Genomic DNA, 20,674 nt, shown 5'->3' on the forward strand with positions numbered 1-20,674 from the left:
ATGGATGATACCGTAATACAAAATTTTGAACAAAGGTACTGAATCAGCACATACCAGGTGTATCCAGTCTAGGGGTAATTTTAAATTTCTGTCTATACTTCCGGAGTCAGACACAGACACTCACAGGCTCAGTATGTATTACACCAGAATTTAACAAGTAGAGAAAGGGAAAGGTAGTCGAAGTGTACAACAGTATACAGTGTTGTGGTACTTTTAAATCTTCGTATATATTTCAATCTCAGTAAGCCAGTCCAGATTCTCCGCTGCTAGAAACTACATGGATACAAGTACAGACGGAAAGTCGAGTGTTAGCAGATATTTAGGAATTACTCATCGCGGGAAAACCTCCCGGTACATGTTGCAGAAGCGATGCAGACCCTCAATTACTGTGTCTGTGGAGACAGTGAAAATGGTTCTTTGTGAAGAAAGGATTGCTTTATCGCAGTAGCGTGGATCACATCACTGTTACTCGTCTCCATCAAACTGTGATCACAGGGAGAGATGTTGACATGGTCCTCACTGCCTATCATAATGTGTCTGGTCATTTTGGAGTGCAAAAGACAGAAGTCACAGATTGTAGGCGATTCTATTGGATTGGCATGAGAGGAGACATTGAAAAATGGTGGCAGGAATGTCACAAGTCTGTGACTATCACAACTGTGAAAGGTGATCATAAAGCAGCACTGCATCCGCTTGTAAGTTGATGTCCATTACAAATGGTAGCCATTGATCATCTGAAGGTAGAGGCCAGCAGGAAAGGCCATAGCTACATCTTACCCATCATCGATCAATAAACCAAATTTCTAGTGGCCATCCCTGTGAAGGATTTAACTGCCCAGACTACACAGTGGTGGAGCAGGGAGAGGTAAGTATTGCAACTTGCAAGTGCTGTGGCCATGACCAAGCAGGGGGGGCACACTCGTGGTCGACGGTACTGGCACAGGGCCCCTCATAGTACGCTGGTGTGTCTGATGGAGTGTTGACCCCCCCACCGTCAGAGACACTGTATTGTACTATGAGGGGCCCTGTGCCAGTGCCATCGACCATCTGTGGGCCCATCCACCTGTTCAGAGCAACGGCACTTGCCCGGGTGTGCCAGGTGTTGATCCGAGCCATTGGGGGGGCAGCCCACTTAGGGAGGTTTAAAAAATGGCATATGTTGATGTGTTGGCTGGACATTCAGCTGCTGCAAGGGGCGGAATTGGGCAAGTCCGAGGAAGAGGAGGACAAAAGCGAGGCAGTTTTCTGGCAACCTATGTGTCATCAGGGGAAGGTGGGACAAAATCCTTTGAAACCCATGCATGGTTCATTTTAATGAAGGTTAGATCATCAACATTTTGGATAGACAGACGGGTCCTTTTTTCTGTCAGGATTGATCCAGCAGCACTGAAGACTCTTTCAGATAACACACTAGCAGCAGGGCAAGTGAGCTCCTGTAAGGCATATTGTGCCAATTCAGGCCAGGCATCCAGTTTAGAGGCCCAATAGTCAAAGGGGAATGACCTGTGAGGGAGAACATCGATATGGGAGGAGAAGTAGTTTGTAACCATAGTTGACAACTGCTGTCTCCTGTCACTTTTAATCAATGCAGTATTAGCAGTCGTGTGATCGGTACTTGAGAAATCATTCCACAACATGGTCATTAAACCCGTCTCCAAAGCCACTTCGGCTGTGTGCAACACGAACACCTCTTCCATTGTGCCCACTACGGCTCGTGGGAGAACCATCACCACTGCTGTGTGCTGGGAAAGCCTCAAACAAACGGTTTACCAGAGTTGCTTGTTTGCTAGCCATTATTATCTCTAGGTTCTCCTGTGGCATGATGTTGTGTAATTTGCCTTTGTAGCATAGATCGAGGATGCTGGCCAGCCAGTAGTTGTCATCCCTCATCATTTTGGCAATGCGGGGTTCCCTTTTTAGGATCCACAAGGCATAATTGCACATGTGGGCCAATGTTCCAGGTGTCAATGATGCACTGCCAGTGGTGGGTGGAGGAGGACTTTCTGGCAAATCCACATCCCTACAGTCACGCACAAACACTGTGCCTGACCTTGGAACGCCAACATTTTCTCTTGCCCCCTGAGAAGCATCCTCCTGCCCAAAATAATCATCCCCCTCATCCTCCTCCTCCTCCTCTTCCTCTTCTTCCTCCACCTCGTCCAGGACTGTTCCCTGACCAGACAATGGCTGACTGTCATCAAGGCTTCCCTCCTCCTCCACTGCAGATGCCTGATCCTTAATGTGCGTCAAACTTTGCATGAGCAGATGTATAAGTGGGATGCTCATGCTTATGATGGTGTCGTCTGTGCTTACCAGCCATGGGCATTCCTCAAAACACTGAAAGACTTTACAGAGGTCTTTTAGCTTTGACCACTGCACACCTGACAACTCCTTGTCTTCCCTCAAACTGCCTGCCCGTGTATACTCCCACAAATGCATTACAGCCTCCCTCTGTTCGTACAGCCTCACAATCATGTGCAGGGTGGAGTTCCACCTTGTTGCAACGTCTATGATTAGGCGGTTCTTGGGGAGGTGGAGCAATCGCTGCAGCTTCTGGATACGAGTGGAGTGGACGTTTCAGCAATGGATGTGCGAGCACAGTCTTCGCACCTAATGGAGCAGGGATGTTAACTCCGGATAATTATTAAGGAAACACTGCAACACCAGGTTCAAAGTGTGAGCCAGGCAAGATATGTGTGCGAGTTTTGCACGGGCTACGGCTGCCACAAAATTACGGCTGTTATCACTGACTACCTTGCCTGCCTCAAGATGTAGACTGCCCAGCCATGACTCAGTTTGTCGCTGCAAGTAGTCGGCCAGTACCTCTGCGGTGTGTCTGTTGTCGCCCAAAGACATCATCTTTAACACAGCCTGCTGACGCTTACCACTGTCTGTTCGATAGTGGGACACCTTGTGTGCAACACTGCCAGCTGCGGATGGAGTGCTCATGCAACTGCGCTCTGTGGACGAGCTTTCACTGATAGAGGAGGAGGAGGATCGAAAGCCTACAGCCAACTGTTTCCTATACCGTGGGCTAGGCAGCACTGTTCCTCCGCCGCTGTCCCCAGTGGAGCCTGCATCCACCACATTAACCCAGTGTGCAGTGATGGATACGTAATGGCCCTGGCCATGCCTACTGATCCATGCATCGGTTGTGAGGTGCACCTTTCCACTCACTGACTGTTTTAGTGCATGGACAATGCGGTCTTTAACATGCCGGTGGTGGACAGGGATGGCTTTTCGAGAAAAGAAGTGCCGACTGGGTAGGTCATAGTGTGGGACAGCGTAGGCCATGAGGTCGCGGAAAGAATCGCTTTAAACCAAATGGTAGGGCATCATCTCTAATGATATTAGTTTGGCAATGTAGGCATTCAAACAAAGTGTACGTGGATGAGAGGATGAGTACTTTCTTGTCCTACTCAGAGTGTCTGGTAGGGTGAGCTGGACAGGAGAGCTGAATATGGGGGAAGTAGCGGTGGACCAGACGGAGTGAGAGGGGGTTGGTGATGGTATTGGTGGTGATGGCCTAGATTCAGTGTTGTGTTGCAAAACCATTGTGATTCCCTGAGTGCTTTGGCCTTGCAACGACACCTCCACATTTAGTGCTGATGGTTTGCTTAACGGTGGCGGTGGTCTTATAGTGGGGGAAGCGATGGAGCGTTGCTGGTTACCTTCAGTTGGAGCAGGTGCACATGTGCTACCTGAGGTTTTGTAGTCCGTCCAAGCTTGCAAGTGCATGTTGATTAAATGTTTAAGCATGCAACTGGTATTCAAATTTCTGAGTTGTTTACCTCGGCTAAAGGTCCTTCCACACTTCTTACAGGTAACCTTTGCCTCATCAGTAGGATTTTGGACAAAGTGCCACACTGCATTCTTCCTACTATGGTATACATTTTCTGGCCTTGCACGCTGTGCTAAGTTGACTGTCTGGCCAAGCTGTCCTGCAACTCTTTTAGTTTTTGTTCCACGTTTTTGGACAGCTACGGGCCTGGCAGATAACCACTGCTGCGATGTCAATGCCTGCTGCGGATCCTTCTCCTTATCTGAACTATTGCCAGCGCCACCCTCCTCCCCCAATGGATGACAATTCGGGTCAAGAACTGGGTCATCCATCACCTCCTCTTCAAAGTCATCTGCACCTTCCTCTTTACCTTCCTCTGTGTCATCGTGTAAGGTGGTATAGTATGCGGGATGGGGCACCTGAGTTTCATCAGGGTCAGATTCTGGTTCAATAGACTGCGAGGGCAATGTAGTGCTCTGGGTCGATGTACCAGCAGAATCATCTAGCAGTGGCTGTGCATCAGAGCACTCCATGTCAGATTCATCTTGGACTGGGGAATTCAGGATTTGACTGGATAACCCAGGCATGGTATGTGAAAAGAGCTCCATAGAGTAATCTGAAGTGTGGTCTGCCGCATCCTTAACTTTTGGTGGGGTGAAGGGCACAAGGAAAGGGGTTTTTCCTGACCAGAACCCTGCACTGACGACTCCGTGCTTGCAGGTTTCGAACGTTCAGAAGATGAGGCAATAGAGCTGGTGGCTGTTTCGGCAATGTACGCCAAAACCTTTTCCTGATGCTCCGGCTTTAAAAGCGGTTTTCCTACTCCAATAAAAGGCAACCTTACAGGCCTTCTTGGGCCAGACGATGATGCAGTATCAACACCTCCTGCCTTAGCTGCTATTGTGCTTTTGCCAGAACCAGCCGATGCAACACCACCTTCAGTACCAGATACGCCCCCCTGCCCACGTCCGTGGACTCTTCCACCATACTTCCTCATGTTTGTGAAAATGTACCAAAAATACCAGCAGAGAGGAGGTACTTTATGAGGAGCGTCCAGCTGTGTAAGGTGTATTAAAAAAATTAAATCTACGTATATATTTTGTTAGTCACAGACGCTCTCACAGTATGTATTGGACCATAATCCAACAAGCAGATATACGGAACTGTATCAGAAGTCTACAGCTGTATACGTTTTTTGTGCAACTAAAAATCTCTGTATATGTATTTACGGAGTGTCACACACACACGCTGACTCTGTATAGATGTGACTGTAATGCGAACGGCAGATATACAATACTGTTTGAGAATCGGACAGCTCTATACGGTGTCTGTATGGAAAATTGTCAATCTCCGTCTATTTGTATATGGACTGACACACGTTGTCTCTCTCTAGTTTTGACCATAATCAAACAGAAGATATACGAAACTGTTTGAAAAGCGGACAGCACTCTAAGGTGTAGGTCTGGAAAAACGGAAAAACTCCTCGGCTTTATCTTCCTGAGTCACACACAGATAACTTCTATTTGTCCGTGATACAAGGCGGTACACGGTAGTGTGTGAGGAGCGTACACCGCTATATGGTGTCTGTATAGACAATTGTCAATCTCCGTCTATTTGTATAGGGACTGACACACGCTGTCTCTGTCTAGTTTTGACCGTCATCAAACAGCAGATATACGAAACTGTTTAAAAAGCGGACAGCACTCTAAAGTGTAGGTCTGGAAAAAAGAAAAAACTCCTCGGCTTTTTTTTCCAGAGTCACACACAGATAGCTTCTATTTGTCCGTGATACAAGGCGGTACATGGTAGTGTGTGAGGAGCGTACACCGCTATACGGTGTGTGAAAAAATGAACGCTCAGTAACTCACCAGGACAAAATAATAAAAGTTGGAGTGCTTTGAAAAAAAGCAGTTTGAACAGCAGAGTGCACACAGCAATGCAGCTAGCAGGTAGCCTTAAAAGGCAGCCTAGTCACCACCAGCGCTGCTGCACACAACAAAAATCCTCCCCTTTCACTGCACACTAACTGTACAGTGAAAAGCGCTATCAGCAGAAGGAGTTTTTTTTTCTTCTTCCCTGCCTAACGCTCTCCCTGTTCAGAATTAGCAGCAGCACCTATCCCTATTCTAAGATCGGCATAATAAGTAAGATGGCGGTCGGCGGCCACAGCCTTTTTTTAAAGCCAGCCAATCACTTCAATGCCCTTCTCTAAGATGGTGGTGGCCGCTGCCCATGTCATCGCGTTGCCCACAGTGTGCGTCCACCTTCATTGGCTGAGAAAAGGCGCTGGAAGCATTATTTGAAATGCGACTTTGGCGCTCTGATTGGCGACCTCATGGCCGACCTCACGCTATGGTCGGGCTTCGATCGGCGAAACCCGACTATAGCTAAAGTCGGCTATTTTTTAATTTGACCAACCCGTTTCACTCAACTTTAGTTATTATATTCTTTGTAAGCAAAAATTATTTTAACATCCAAATGAGCTCATTTTTTAAAGCCATGAAAAGGAATCTGTCAGTAGGATCAACCCTCCTTAGCCATCTATATGGATATCTAGATCATAGGAAACTGAAAAAAATGATACCGTATATCTGCGATCTGATGTCTTAATCTAGAGAAATCTTTGTTTTGTTTAATATGTAAATGAGATGTTAAGATCTATGGGTGGGGCATATATCTCTCTTAGAATCTGGCTCCAGAGATAATTTGAAAGGATGGGAGGGGTTACTAGTGTGAGACATGTAATGACTGATAGGCTGCTCTCCTGATCTACATGTCTCAAATTGGTAATGTCCCCTTTTATTTAAAAGAAGCTCTGGATGAAGATTCTCAGGGAGATCTATGTCCGGCCCATAGATCTTAGCATCTCATTTACATATTAGGAAAAGCATGGATTTCTCTGGAAAAAGATATCAGATTGCAGATGTAAAGGCATCATTTTATTCAGATTTCTATGACCTACATGCCCATATAGACAGTTTAGGAAGGTTGCTCCTACTGACAGTTCCCATTTAAGAGAGAATAGACAAACGATAAAAAACAAAAATATGCTGAGTTAGAAAAGGGAGAAAAATTACTGGATCCTGCTGATGGCATATCACAGCAGCATGCTGTCACTTACAAAGATGGGAATTCTCCATTAATGGATGACATGTAAACTTTTGCAAGCATCTAAACGACTATGGCAGATGAAATTTCTAAAGACTCTTAATAACATATGTTTATAGCAGATTATTGTTTTTTTATGGTTGTGTTTTATACAGTTAATGTTGAGATCTCTCCTGAAGACCTTGCCACTCAAATGCCGACTACTTTCATACACTTCAATCACCACAGCTACACAGAGATGGTCACCATTCTAAAGAAGACGGCAGCCAAGTGTTCCCAAGTAGCCAAGACATACAGCATCGGAAGAAGCTTTGAAGGAAAAGACCTTTTCGTTATTGAATTTTCCAACAATCCAGGACAGCATGAATTATGTGAGTACCTGTTCAATCTACATACGCTAAGAGTTACATTTAGAAAGCAGGCTTAAAGAGTGAGTGTTAGACATGAGCGGATTGATTTAAGACAGCTTGAGTTCAAGTACAATTTACTGCGATTTGTGATCTGTGAAAAAACCTTGCTTATAGCATTTCCCACACTCCTGAAGCTTCAGAGAGCAAACTGACGTCAATATAATGCTTTTCAGCTATGACATCTATCAGACTATAATACATTGAACATTGGTGGTCAGTACCGGGACCATTACAGATTAGCGGTTTCCAGTGGAGCACATTTTGTACGACAGAGTCGTTTTCCATTTCCAGAGTCACTGGGTAAGTCTCTTTCTCCTGTAGAGTGTAAGCTCTTATATGGTCAGTGCGATCTTCTCACACTTTCCTATAGAGTTTAAGTTCTATGGTAAATGGGATCCTATTGTAATCTCAGGGCTGGCGTTCCTGCATGTTCTGCCTTCCTTCTCCCGGCATGGACGCCGACATGCTCACCGCCATCGGCCACTCAGTTCAGGTCCCCATCTTAGCTTCTTCCTTCTAGGACCTGTGCATAGTGTGTAGGTCTCCTGGGATTGTGTTTAGGACATGCACGTGTTCCCCGCTTCTTAAGGGGCAGCTTGCTCACTTCACAAAATGCCCACTGCAAATAGCTTTAGGGAGGTGCCTGAGCAACATTATTGTTTAGTGTGTACACTTCCTACTTTGTTATAAGGTCCCTTTATCTGTCCTATTTAAGCATGATCCTACCCATCCTGTCCAAACTTGACCTTCTTCCTGTCCTGCCTGTACCTTATCCTGATTCTGATCTGCCTTGTTCTCATCTGTACCAAATTTTGCTCCTGCCTAGTCTGAACTAGTACCCAAGATCCTTTACCTGAAGACTGCCCTGTATTCCTGAACCTGCCCTGCCTATTCCAGTTCCAGTATCCATCCTGTCAACCAGCCATACTGCGCCCATCCATTCTGTGAATTAGTTCCTGGCCTGTCTGACTCACCAAGTTCATCTTTACTTTTCTACCCCTTTAGGTCAGCAGGTGCGGCTCGGGGTTCTGTCCAGGAGTGGTTACTGGCATCTACCTGCGGCTTAAGTCTAATCATACCACTAGTGGCTCAAGCGAACAACCAGGTGTTTGCTTAGTTACGTCCCTCCAGGCTCACTGTGGTCCATGGCACAATGGTTCCACAACCAGCAGCATGACCCCTAGCTCTCTCTCTTCTGCAGAGTACAAGCTTTTAAGGTCAGCAGAGTCCTCTCTCTCCTGCAGAATGTAAACTCTTGTGGTCAATGGGATCCTCTCTCCCTTGTAGAGTGTAAGCTCTTATAGTCAACAGGATCCTGTCTCTCTCTCTATCTCTCGTTCAGTGTAAGCTCTCATGGTTAGCTGGATCCTCTCTCTCTCCTGTAGATTGTAAACTCTCATGTTCAGCACAATCCTCTGTCCTGTAGAAGCTCTAACGGGCAGCGAGGGCCTTTTTCTCTCTTCTAGAGAGTGTAAGCTCTTATGGCCAGCAGGGTCCTCTCTCTCCTGTAGTGTGTAATATCTTTTGATCAGCAGGGTCCTCTCTCTCTCTCCTGTAGAGTGTAAGCTCTTATGGTCACAGGGTCCTCTTGCTCCTCTTGCTCCTGTAGTGTGTAAACTCTTATGATCAGCGGGAGCCTCTCTCTCTCCTGTACATTGTAAGCTCTCATGGCCAGCGGGAGCCTCTCTCTCTCCTGTAGATTGTAATCTCTTATGGTCAGCAGGACCCTCTCTCTCCTGTAGTGTGTAAACTCTTATAATCAGTGGAAGTCTCTCTCTTCTGTAGAGTGTAAGCTCATATGGTCACAGGGTCCTCTTGCTCCTGTAATGTGTAAGCTCTTATGATCAGCGGGGTCCTCTCTCTCTCCTGTAGATTGTAAGCTCTGATTGTCAGCAGGGTCCTCTCTCTCCTGTAGAGTGTAAGCCCTTATGGTCAGTGGGGTCCTCTCTCTCTCTCTCCTGTAGATTGTAAGCTCTCATGGTCAGCAGGGTCCTCTCTCTCATGTAGTGTGTAAACTCTTATGATCAGTGGAAGTCTCTCTCTCTTTCCTGTAGAGTAGAAGCTTTTACAGTTAGTGTGGTCCTTTCTCTCTCCTTATCCCTCTCTTACTGTCCTGAAGAATTTAAGCTCTTATGGTAAGTGAGGTTCTCTTTTTTTCTCCCTCCCCCATATGTATCTCCTGAGAAATTATATGCTTTCCAGTACTGACATTTCCTCAAATCTATTCAACGCTAATCAATTTTTTGGGAAAATTTAGTGAAGCTGGGAAATTCGAATTTCAAAAGATCCGCTCATTTCTAGTAAGTGTACTTTTAAGTAACTTTTCAGAATAAGATGTTTTGTTTACATAGCAATAACACTTTCTGGCTATTACATGACCTGTATCACCAGTTTTTCCATCTGCAGATCTGTGCAATCGGTAAATATAGGTATATAATCAGTAGACATAAATCAGGGAAATGCAGTAGATATAGTATATCTGGACTTCAGTAAAGCATTTGATAAAGTATCTCATATTAACCTTATTGAAAAAATGATGAAGTATGGGATTGACAAGGCTACGGTTTGGTGAATTCATAACTGGCTCAGTGATCGTACTCAAAGAGAAGTAATAAATGGTTGCACATCCAATTGGAAAAGTGTTTCAAGTGGAGTACCACAAGGTGCTGTCCTGGCCTCAGTGTTGTTCAATATTTTTATAATTGATATAGAGAAGGGAGCCGAAGGTAAACAAATCAAATTTGCAGCGACTAATAGAATGATATTGAACAGGGAGAATTGCAAGATTCTACATCTGGGCAAGAAAAATTAAAACTACAACTACAGATTAGGAGGAATAAAATTAAGCAGGAGCATGTGTGAAAAAGACTTGGGTATACTTATACTGTAGATCAGACTGTACATGAGTCAACAGTGTGATGCTGCAGCACAAAAGCAAACATAGTTCTGGGATTTATTAAGCGAAACATAAAGTTTAGATCACGTGAAGCAATTATCCCCCTCTACTTCTGTGGCGCCCCTGAGGCTCAGTCGCCACAGAGGTACTGCACCTCCTCCTGAGATGTGGTACCCCACGATCCAGGTAAGGTGGAGACCTCAACACCTGCACCCGACACCACAAAGTAGTGTAGCAAAGCACCTTCGGCGGCCCCCTGCTTGGAGTATAGCAAAGCACCCATTGGTGGCTCCCTGCTTGGAACACGAAACGTGCTGGGAGGTTGGTGGAGTTAGTTTATATTACAGAGAGCGGGAAGAGTTGAGGATTGAGAAGTCAGTTGGTTAGAGAGTTAGAGAGAAGAAGATCCCCAGAGAGAGGGATAGATGGATGGAAGTGCTGCAGCAGATCCCAGTGACATGGGTCTGCTGGCACGGGAAAGGAAGAGAGAGAGCAACATAGACTGAAAGCCTGATTCTCCATAGAAAGAAAGATTAGTATGGAACGTGAGGAGTAAAAGAGAACAGAGGATGTGAGTTAGAAGAGAACCCTTCCTAGAAGTTCTAAGCGCAAGGCTGGGGCTCGGTCCCCAAGGTTGTATGGATAATAATGGTCCTGCAGCAGACACCGGAGGAATAGAAGTAGTGACCACTTTATTCCCACACAAGACTTGGGGGCACAACAGCAACTGGATAGTGAGCCGGAACTTAGTAGCAAGGAGTCCCCGAAGCAGGCTACAGCTGTGTGCCGTACAAGTAGGGTTCATAAGAACATCGGAAAGGAGGAACTCCAGTGTAACTCAGTACTAGGAGTACTTAATTAAAGGCGCTATAAGCGGAGACGTTCAGAAAGGCACATGTTGGCGGCGTGTTGGAAAGGAGTATTCCATCTGGCCTGGAGGTTGACTGAGTCCCTGTCCCGGAGGACACGGCACGGAAGCAGGCACCTGTTTTTACAACAGACTGTGAGTAAAGCTTTGGAACTACATGCCCTAGTGTCAACCACTAATTCCTGCGCCAACCTGCCCAGCACTGCTACATCCCTTGCACCAGACACTACACATCTCCCTTGCCAAACACCACAGGTGGCTTCACGAATCACTTATAAATAGAGTTGAGCGACTTTTGGTTTTTTAGGGTCGAGTTTCGTTTCGTGAAACCCGACTTTTCCAAAAGTCGGGTCGAGCAAGATCGGCCGATTATAGGGAAAAGTCGGGGTCGTCCCGAAACACAAAACCCAATGTAAGTCAATGGGGAATAAAAGTCGGCAGTGAGAGGAGGACAGGAAACACACCTACAGTGCCCATTTGAATGCCAAAAGCATCAATTCTTCTTACTTAAGCTTGTCAACCTTAATTAACTTCATAATACAAGTTACGCACTGAAAAATGGGGGTTATTTGGCTAAAGTTGTGGGGGGGTAGGGCTGGCTCCAGGTTTTCATGTGCCCTGGGCGAAAGAGCGCCCCTTTAACACATACCACAACTCATCATGCTCCGATACGGCAGAGAAATAGCGGTATAGTACAATGAAAAATACTTCACTTTTTACATCTCATGACGAGGCCCATCTATTTCTCCATACAGAATCATTGGTCCCATATAATGTATGAAACAGTATATGATGAGCTCCACATAATGCTACAGTATATGTTGTTCCCCATGGATGAAGCTCCACTGTCTTATGGGCCCAAATAATGCTCCAAACATAATGGGCCCCATTTCTAATGCTCTAGTGTATAATGGGCCCTGTAAATGCTGCTCCAGTGTCTGATGTCCACCTTTGGAATGTTCCAGTGTATGGTGGGCCCCATCTATCATTCTCCAGAGTATAGTGCTCCCCAAAAATTGCTGTCCCAACATTGAAAACAATCAAATAAGTCTCCTCGCTAGGGAATCCCTGTACTAGTCTGGACTCCTCGTCGTCCCCATCTTCCATCTCACTGCACAGTATTTCAACCTTGCAAGTGCTGTGATCCTGAGCAAGCAGGGGGGGCCCACTCGTTGGCGACGGCACTGGCACAGGGCCCCTGATAGTACGGTGGTGTGTCTGATGGCGGGTGGGCCGAACCTGCACTTTCATCTGCAGCTTCCTCTTTGTCACCGTGTAAGATGGAACTGTATATGGGAAGGGTAACCTGAGTTTCATCAGGGTCAGATTCAGGCCGTGCAGCGTGCGAGGGGAATGTAGTGGTCTGGGTCAATGTACCAGCAGATTCATCGAGCAGTGGCTGGGCATCAGTGCACTTGTGTCGCCCCCAGGAGTACGGTCGCCACAGTGGCATTACCTTCCTCCTAGGGAGTGTGATGTCATGCTTGGGAGCAACGAAGGATCTCTCTAGCAGGTTAACTGAATGGGCGGCATTATTCCCACGAGTCATGACCCTCCAAACAGCGTTCATGAAGGCAAAGTGTTTGTTTTACGTGGGCAGTATGGTTGCAAAGCTGAACCTTAAAGGAATGTCCAGAAGGGCAACACCAGGAGTGGAGCCTACGGATAAATTCGACTCCACCTGGGAAACCTCAACCATGCCAGCTACAGAAAAGATGCACACATTGCAAGCTTAATTCCGTTAACAAACGAGACTCCGTCATGCCCCGCGGTCCGAGTCCGGCTTACTAGAGGGACACGTGAGGCTCTGGCACATGAGATTGGCCAATAACTGGTGTGTCATGCCCTTACATGTCCGTGGCTGCATGTGCGCTACACTGAAAAGGCCAGCGTTTGTCGCTTACAGGTGCAGATAACCCGCTGAACAACGTTAGTGATGGGGATCACTGATTACAATTATTACCCGCGAACGATGATTTCCCAGTAAGTGCAGGTCAACCGCAGTTCCGGAATTAGGCCTAACCATCATTCCTGAAAAAATGAAAAACTTACGTGTGCAAACCACAGGTGCTGTAGCTTGCTTAACAGCTCGCCAGCCGTTCTCACGCCCAGTATGGATTACACGTGATTGCACAAAGGTGAGAAAGGGTACCGTATCCCCGGATAACATGTATGGATAGCGTACACATTCAAAATATATGTCAATACATCAGGAGGCAGGCTCAGACGGTGTTAGGCCCAGTATGGCTTGCACGTGATTGCACAAAGGTGAGAAAGGGTACCGTATCCCCGGATAACATGTATGGATAGCGTACACATTCAAAATATATGTCTATACATCAGGAGGCAGACTCAGACGGTGCCAGGCACAGTATGGATTTGACGGCCCAGACTACACAGCGGAGGAGCAGGGAGAGGTAAAGATTGCAAATGCTGGGGCCCTGCCCAAGCAAGGGGGGCCCACTCGTGGGCGTCGGTACTGGCACTGGGCCCCTCATAGTACGGCGGTGTGTCTGACGGCGGGTGTGCACCACCACCGTCAGAGACACTTGATTGCACTATGAGGGACCCTGTGCCAGTGCCCGCGCCCAAGAGTCGGCCTACCCATCTGTCCAGGGCAACGGCACTCGCACGGTGTTGTGCGCTAGGTGGTGACCCCAGCCATGGGGGGGGGGAGGCAGCACAGTTAGGGAGTTTTAGAAAGTGGCATATGTTGATGTTGGACATTCAGCTGATGCAAAAGGCGAAATAGGTCAAGTCCCAGGAAGAGGTGGACCAAAGCAAGCCATTTCTCTGTCACCCTATGTGTCATCAGGGGAAGGTGGGACAAAATCCTTGGAAACCCATGCATGGTTCATTTTAATGAAGGTTAGATCATCCACATTTTGGGTTGACGGACGGGTCCTTTTTTCTGTCAGGATTGATCCAGCTGCACTGAAGACTCTTTCCGATAGCACACTTGCAGCTGGGCAAGCGAGCTCCTGTAAGGCATATTGTGCCAATTCAGGCCAGGTGTCCAGTTTAGCGGCCCAATAGTCAAAGGGGAATGACCTGTGTGGGAGAACATCGATATGGGAGGAAAAGTAGTTTGTAACCATAGTTGACAACTGCTGTCTCCTGTCACTTTCCATCGATGCAGTATTACCAGTTGTGTGAGCGGTACTTGAAAAATCAGTCCACAACATTGTCATGAAACCCCTGTCTCCAACGCCACTTCTGCTGTGTGCACCATGAACACCTCTGCCAAGCTGCCCCCGGCCCGTACGGCTCGTGTGAGAACCATCACCGCTGCTGTGTGCTGGGAATGCCTCAAGCAACCGATTTACCAGAGTTGCTTTTTTATTAGCCAATATTAGGTCAAGGTTCTCCTGTGGCATGATGTTTTGTAATTTGCCTTTATAGCGTGGATCCAGGATGCTGGCCAACCAGTAGTCATCATCGTTCATCATTTTGGCAATGCGGGGGTCCCTTTTTAGGATCTGCAAGGCATAATCTGACATGTGGGCCAATGTTCCCGGTGTCAATGATGCACTGCGAGTGCTGGTTGGAGGAGCACTTTCTGGCAAATCCACATCCCTCCAGTCACGCACAAACCCTGTACCAGACCTTGCCACGCCAACATTTTCACTTGCCCCACGAGATGCATCCTCCACCCCTAAGTAATTATCCCCATCATCATCCTCCTCCTCCTCCTCTTCTTCCTCCACCTCGCCCAGGAGAGGTCCCTGAGCAGACAATGGCTGAATGTCATCAAGGATTCCCTCCTCCTCTTCCTCCTCATCAACATTGGCTGCAGACGCCTGCTCCTTAAGGTGCGTCAAAGTTTGCATGAGCAGATGCATAAGTGGGATGCTCATGCTTAGGATGGCGTTGTCTGCGCTTACCAGCCGTGTGCATTCCTCAAAACACTGAAGGACTTTACAGAGGTCTTTCAGCTTCGACCACTGCACACCTGTCAACTCCATGTCTGCTCTCAAAGTGCCTGGCCGTGTATCCTCCCACAAATGCATTATGGCCTGCCTCTGCTCGCACAGCCACTCCACCATGTGCAGGGTGGAGTTCCACCTTGTTGCAATGTCGATAATGAGGCGGTGGTTGGGAAGGTGGAGCAATCACTGCAGCTTCTGCATACGAACGGAGTGTACAGGTGACCGGCGGATGTGCGCGCACAGTCTTCGCACCTTCTGGAGCAGGGCTGTTAACTCCGGATAATTTTTGAGGAAGCACTGCACCACCAGGTTCAAGGTGTGAGCCAAGGTATGTGGCTGAGTTTTGAAAGGGCTATGGCTGCCACAAAATTACGGCCGTTATCACTAACTACCTTGCCTGCCTCAAGATGTACACTGCCCAGCCATGACTCAGTTTGTCGCTTCAAGTACTCGGCCAGCACCTCGGCGGTGTGTCTGTGGCCCAAACACATCATCTGCAACACAGCCTGCTGATGCTTTCCACTAGCTGCTCGATAGGGGGAAACATCGTGTGCAACAGTGGCAGCTGCAGATGGAGTGCTCGTACGACTGCGCTCTGTGGACGAGTTTTCGCTTCTGGAGGAGGAGGAGGGTCGAACGCCTACAGCCAACTGTTTCCTATACCGTGGGCTAGGCAGCACTGTCCCACCACCACTGTCCCCTGTGGACCCTGCATCCACCACATTAACCCAGTGCGCAGTGATGGACACGTAACGGCCCTGGCCATGCCGACTGGACCATGCATCAGTTGTGAGGTGCACCTTTCCACTCACTGACTGCTTGAGTGCATGGACAATGCGGTCTTTTACATGATGGTGGAGGGCTGGGATGGCTTTGCGAGAGAAGAAGTGGCGACTGGGTAGGTCATAGCGTGGTACTGCATAGGCCATGAGTTCGCGGAAAGCTGCGCTTTCCACCAACCGATAGGGCATCATCTCAAACGAGATTAGTTTGGCAATGTGGGCGTTCAAACCCAGTGTACGCGGATGAGAGACTGAGTACTTTCTTGACCTACTCATAGTGTCTGGGAGGGTGAGCTGGACTTGAGAGCTGCATATGGTGGAAGTAGCGGTGGACAGGGCGGACTGAGAGAGGGTTGATGATGGTGATGGAGTTAGTGTTCTTTCTGATGGCCTAGATTCAGTATTTCGTTGATATAACAGTGGGATTCCCTGACTGCTGTGGCCTTGCAACGACACCTCAACATTTGCTGCTGTGCTAACCGGTGGGCTTACAGTGGGGGAAACAATGTAGCGTTGCTGACTACCTTCTTTGTGATCAGTTGCACATGTGGCACTTGAGGTTTGGTGTTGTGTCCACGCTTGCAAGTGCATGGTGGTTAAATGTCTAAGCATGCAACTGGTATTGAAATTTTTCAGATTTTTCCCTCGGCTAAAGGTCTTTGCGCACTTCTTACAGATAACCTTGGCCTGATCATGAGGATTTTGTTCAAAAAAGTGCCACACTGCACTCTTCCTACTTTGGCAGACATTTTGCGGCCTAGCACGCTGTGATCTTTTGACCCTCTGGACAAGCTGTTCAGCAACTCTTTTGATTTTTGGAACCTGTCTTTGGAGTGCTCCGGGCCTGCCAGATAACAGCTGTTGCGATGTCGATGTCTGCTGTGGATGCTCCTCATCTGAGCTATTGGAAGCAGCACCCTCTTCCCCCAATGGATGCCAATCTGGGTCAACAACTGGGTCATCCATCACCTCCTCTTCAATGTCATGTGCACCTTCCTCTGTGTCACCGTGTATGGTGGTATAGTGTGCGGGAAGGGGCACCTGGGTGTCATCAGGGTCAGAATCTGGCTCTGTACACTGCGAGGACAATGTAGTGCTCTGAGTGAATGTACCAGCAGAATCATCTATCAGCGGCTGTGCATCAGTGCACTCCATGTCAGATTCATCTTGGCCTGGGTAATTCACCATTTCACTTGATAAACCAGGCATGGTATGTGAAAACAGCTCCATGGAGTAATCAGTAGTATGGCCTGCGTCATCCTTCAATCTTGGTTGGGGTGAAGGACACAAGGAAAGATGTGGATCATGAACATGAGCCTCCAATGACGACTCAGTGCTTTTACTTTTTACAACTTCAGAAGAGGAGGCGATAGAGCTGGAGGCTGAGTCAGCAATGTAAGACAAAACTTTTTCCTGATGCTCTGGCTATAAAAGCGGTTTGCCAACTCCTAGAAAACTAAGCCTTCGAAGCCTTATGGAGCCAGACGATGACGCAGGCTCAACACCTCCTGCATTCGGTCCTATTTTGCTCTTGCCACTACCATCAGATCCACCACCAACACCATCATTACCAGCTGCCAACCCCTGCCCAATTCCACGGCCTCTTCCACCAGCCTTCCTCATTTTTTGTAGAAATGTAGACAAAATCCAACAAACTATATAGTAATGTAAAACAAGGTACAAGGTGTCTATAGGACAGGGGAGATTTTGAATTTCTGCACACACTTGTGGACACTGGACACTTATGGATTGTGTGAGGCCCACTGAATATCACAGCGCTATGTCACAGGCTCGATGGCACAGGTGTGAAAAAAGTGACTACAGGATAAGGGAGATTTTGAATTTCTGCACACACTTGTGGACACTGGACACTTTTGGATTGTGTGAGGCCCACTGAATATCAGAGCGCTATGTCACAGGCACGATGGCACAGGTGTGAAAAAAGTGACTACAGGATAAGGGAGATTTTGAATTTCTGCACACACTAGTGGACACTGGACACTTTTGGATTGTGTGAGGCCCACTGAATATCAGAGCGCTATGTCACAGGCTCGATGGCACAGGTGTGAAAAAAGTGACTACAGGATAAGGGAGATTTTGAATTTCTGCAGACACTAGTGGACACTGGACACTTTTGGATTGTGTGAGGCCCACTGAATATCACAGCGCTATGTCACAGGCTCGATGGCACAGGTGTGAAAAAAGTGACTACAGGATAAGGGAGATTTTGAATTTCTGCACACACTAGTGGACACTGGACACTTTTGGATTGTGTGAGGCCCACTGAATATCAGAGCGCTATGTCACAGGCAGAAATTGGCTAGTGTATCACAAACTACAAGGTGTATGTAGAATTGGGCAGAATAGGAATCTCCCTAGAGTGTAGGTCTGTAAGAATGGAACAAGTCCTCCACTTATCCTTCCACAGTGACACACAGATAGATTCACTGTGGCTGTGATAACAGCCGTTACACGGTACTGTGTGAGGAGCGTACACCGCTGTATGGTGTGAAAAAATGCACGCTCAGTACCTCAGCAGGACAAAAAAAAAATTGGGATTGCTTTTAAAAAAGCAGTTTGCAGAGCAGTGGGTAAACAGCAATGCAGCTGTCAGGAAGCCTTAGAAGGCAGCCTAACAACCAACACCGCTGATCCACCACAATATAGCTTCCCCTTGCACTGCACACACAGTGACTGGTGTGTTGTACAGGCAAAATCGCTAGCAGCAGAAGCAGTTTTTTTTTCTTCTTCCCTGCCTAACGCTCTCCCTACAGAATCAGCAGCAGCAACCTCTCCCTATGCTAAGATCGGCAGAAGTAAGATGGCAGTCGGCGTGCACGCCCTTTTATAATCCCTGTGACGCCCACCAAAGCAAGCCAATCACTTGCATGCCCTTCTGAAAGATGGTGGTGACCCCTGCCTATGTCATCACGTTGCCCACAGTGTCCGTGGATCCTGATTGTCTGAAAAAGACCCCAAAACAAACTTTTGAAACGCGACTTTGGCGCGTAAGTCGCCGACCTCGTGGCCGACCTCATCCTAGGGTCGGGTTTCGTTTCATGAAACCCGACTTTGCCAAAAGTCGGCGACTTTTGAAATTTTTCGACCCGTTTCGCTCAACTCTACTTATAAACTTTATTCCCAACTCATCCCCCTTTTTAAATTGGGCGCCCAGGGCCACGGACCGGGTCACTCCTGCTGTGACATTCCCCTCTGAAGGACTGGCCCAGTACTGAGTACCCCACAGCCCTGGGAGGGCGACCCACTTCTGCTTGGTCAGACCACTGAAGGGCTGTCACAGTGTAGAGGGATCATTCTTATTCTCATTTGCAGTTGGAAGCACGAGAAGCAATGGAATGAAACTGAATGGGAGAAGATACAGACTAGATGTTAGAAAAAAACTTTTTCACAGTGAGGGTGATCAATGAGTGAAACAGGCTGCCACGAGAGGTGGTGAGTTCTCCTTCAATAGAAGTCTTCAAACAGAGGCTGGACAGACCTCTGTCTGAGATGCTTTAGGGAATCCTGCATTGAGCAGGGGGTTGGACATGATGACCCTGGAGGTCCCTTCCAACTCTAACATTCTAGGATTGTATGATTCTAATACATAGTACCACACCGGGCAACATCCACCCTGAGGCTACTCTGGACATATGGCTGTGTAAAAGGTGCAACTACTAAATGTTAGTGAATAGTAATGCATTCCTTTCCTTTGTGTTTATTAACCCCTTCACCCCCAAGGGTGGTTTGCACGTTCATGACCGGGCCAATTTTTACAATTCTGACCACTGTACCTTTATGAGGTCATAACTCTGGAACGCTTCCATGGATCCCGGTGATTCTGACATTGTTTTCTCGTGACATATTGTACTTCATGTTAGTGGTAAAATTTCATTCAAATAACTTGCGTTTATTTGTGAGAAAAACGGAAATTTGGCGAAAATTTTGAAAATTTTGCAATTTTCCAACTTTGAATTTTTATGCCCTTAAATCACAGAGATACGGCACACAAAAAACTTGATAACTGACATTTCCCACATGTTTACTTTACATCAGCACAATTTTGGAATCAAAATTTTTTTTTTGTTAGGAAGTTATAAGGGTTAAAAGTTGGCCAGCGATTTCTCATTTTTACAACACCATTTTATTTTTATGGACCGCATCACATTTGAAGCCACTTTGAGGGGTCTATATGATAGAAAATACCCAAAAGTGACACCATTCTAAAAACTGCACCCCTTAAGGTGCTCAAAACCACATTCAAGAAGTTTATTAACCCTTTAGGTGCGTCACAGGAATTTTTTTGAATATTTAAAAAAAAAAAATGAACATCTAACTTTTTTTCACAAAAAAAATACTTCAGGTTCAATTTTTTTTATTTTACCAAGGGTAACAGGAGAAATTGGACTTCAAAAGTTATTGTGCAATTTGTCCTGAGTACGCTGATACCAGATATGTGGGGGGAACGACTGTTTCTGCGCATGGCAGAGCTCAGAATGGAAGGAGCGCCGTTTGACTTTTTCAATGCAAAATTGTCTGGAATTCAGATCGGATGCCATGTCACGTTTGGAGAGCCCCTGATGTACCTAAACAGTGGAAACCCCCTACAAGTGACCCCATTTTGGAAACTAGACCCCCCAAGGAACGTATCTAGATATGTGGTGAGAACTTTGAACCCACAAGGGCTTTACAGAAGTTTATAACGTACAGCGGTACAATTAAAAAATCATATTTTTTCCACAAAAATGATCTTTTTACCCCAATTTTTATTTTCCCAAGGGTAACAGGACCCTAAAAGTTATTGTGCAATTTGTCCTGAGTACGCTGATACCCCACATGTGGGGGTAAACCACTATTTGGGCGCATGGCAGAGCTCGGAAGGGAAGCAGCGCCATTTGTC

At 47.0% G+C, this 20,674-nt stretch overlaps 1 protein-coding gene across 1 annotated transcript in view; it reads left to right on the forward strand.

Annotated features, from left to right (window-relative positions):
- The window catches only part of CPZ (carboxypeptidase Z), a 196,117-nt gene that overhangs the window by 27,977 nt on the left and 147,466 nt on the right, over positions 1–20,674 (forward strand). Inside the window, exon 4 of the mRNA XM_073574560.1 lies at positions 7,045–7,260. Coding sequence (XP_073430661.1) covers positions 7,045–7,260 — 216 coding nt within the window. The remainder of the gene's footprint in view (positions 1–7,044; positions 7,261–20,674) is intronic.

This window comes from Dendrobates tinctorius, unplaced genomic scaffold (assembly GCF_039654945.1).
Source record: "Dendrobates tinctorius isolate UK_male_01 unplaced genomic scaffold, ASM3965494v1 ptg000039l, whole genome shotgun sequence".
NCBI classification, from domain to species: domain Eukaryota; kingdom Metazoa; phylum Chordata; class Amphibia; order Anura; family Dendrobatidae; genus Dendrobates; species Dendrobates tinctorius.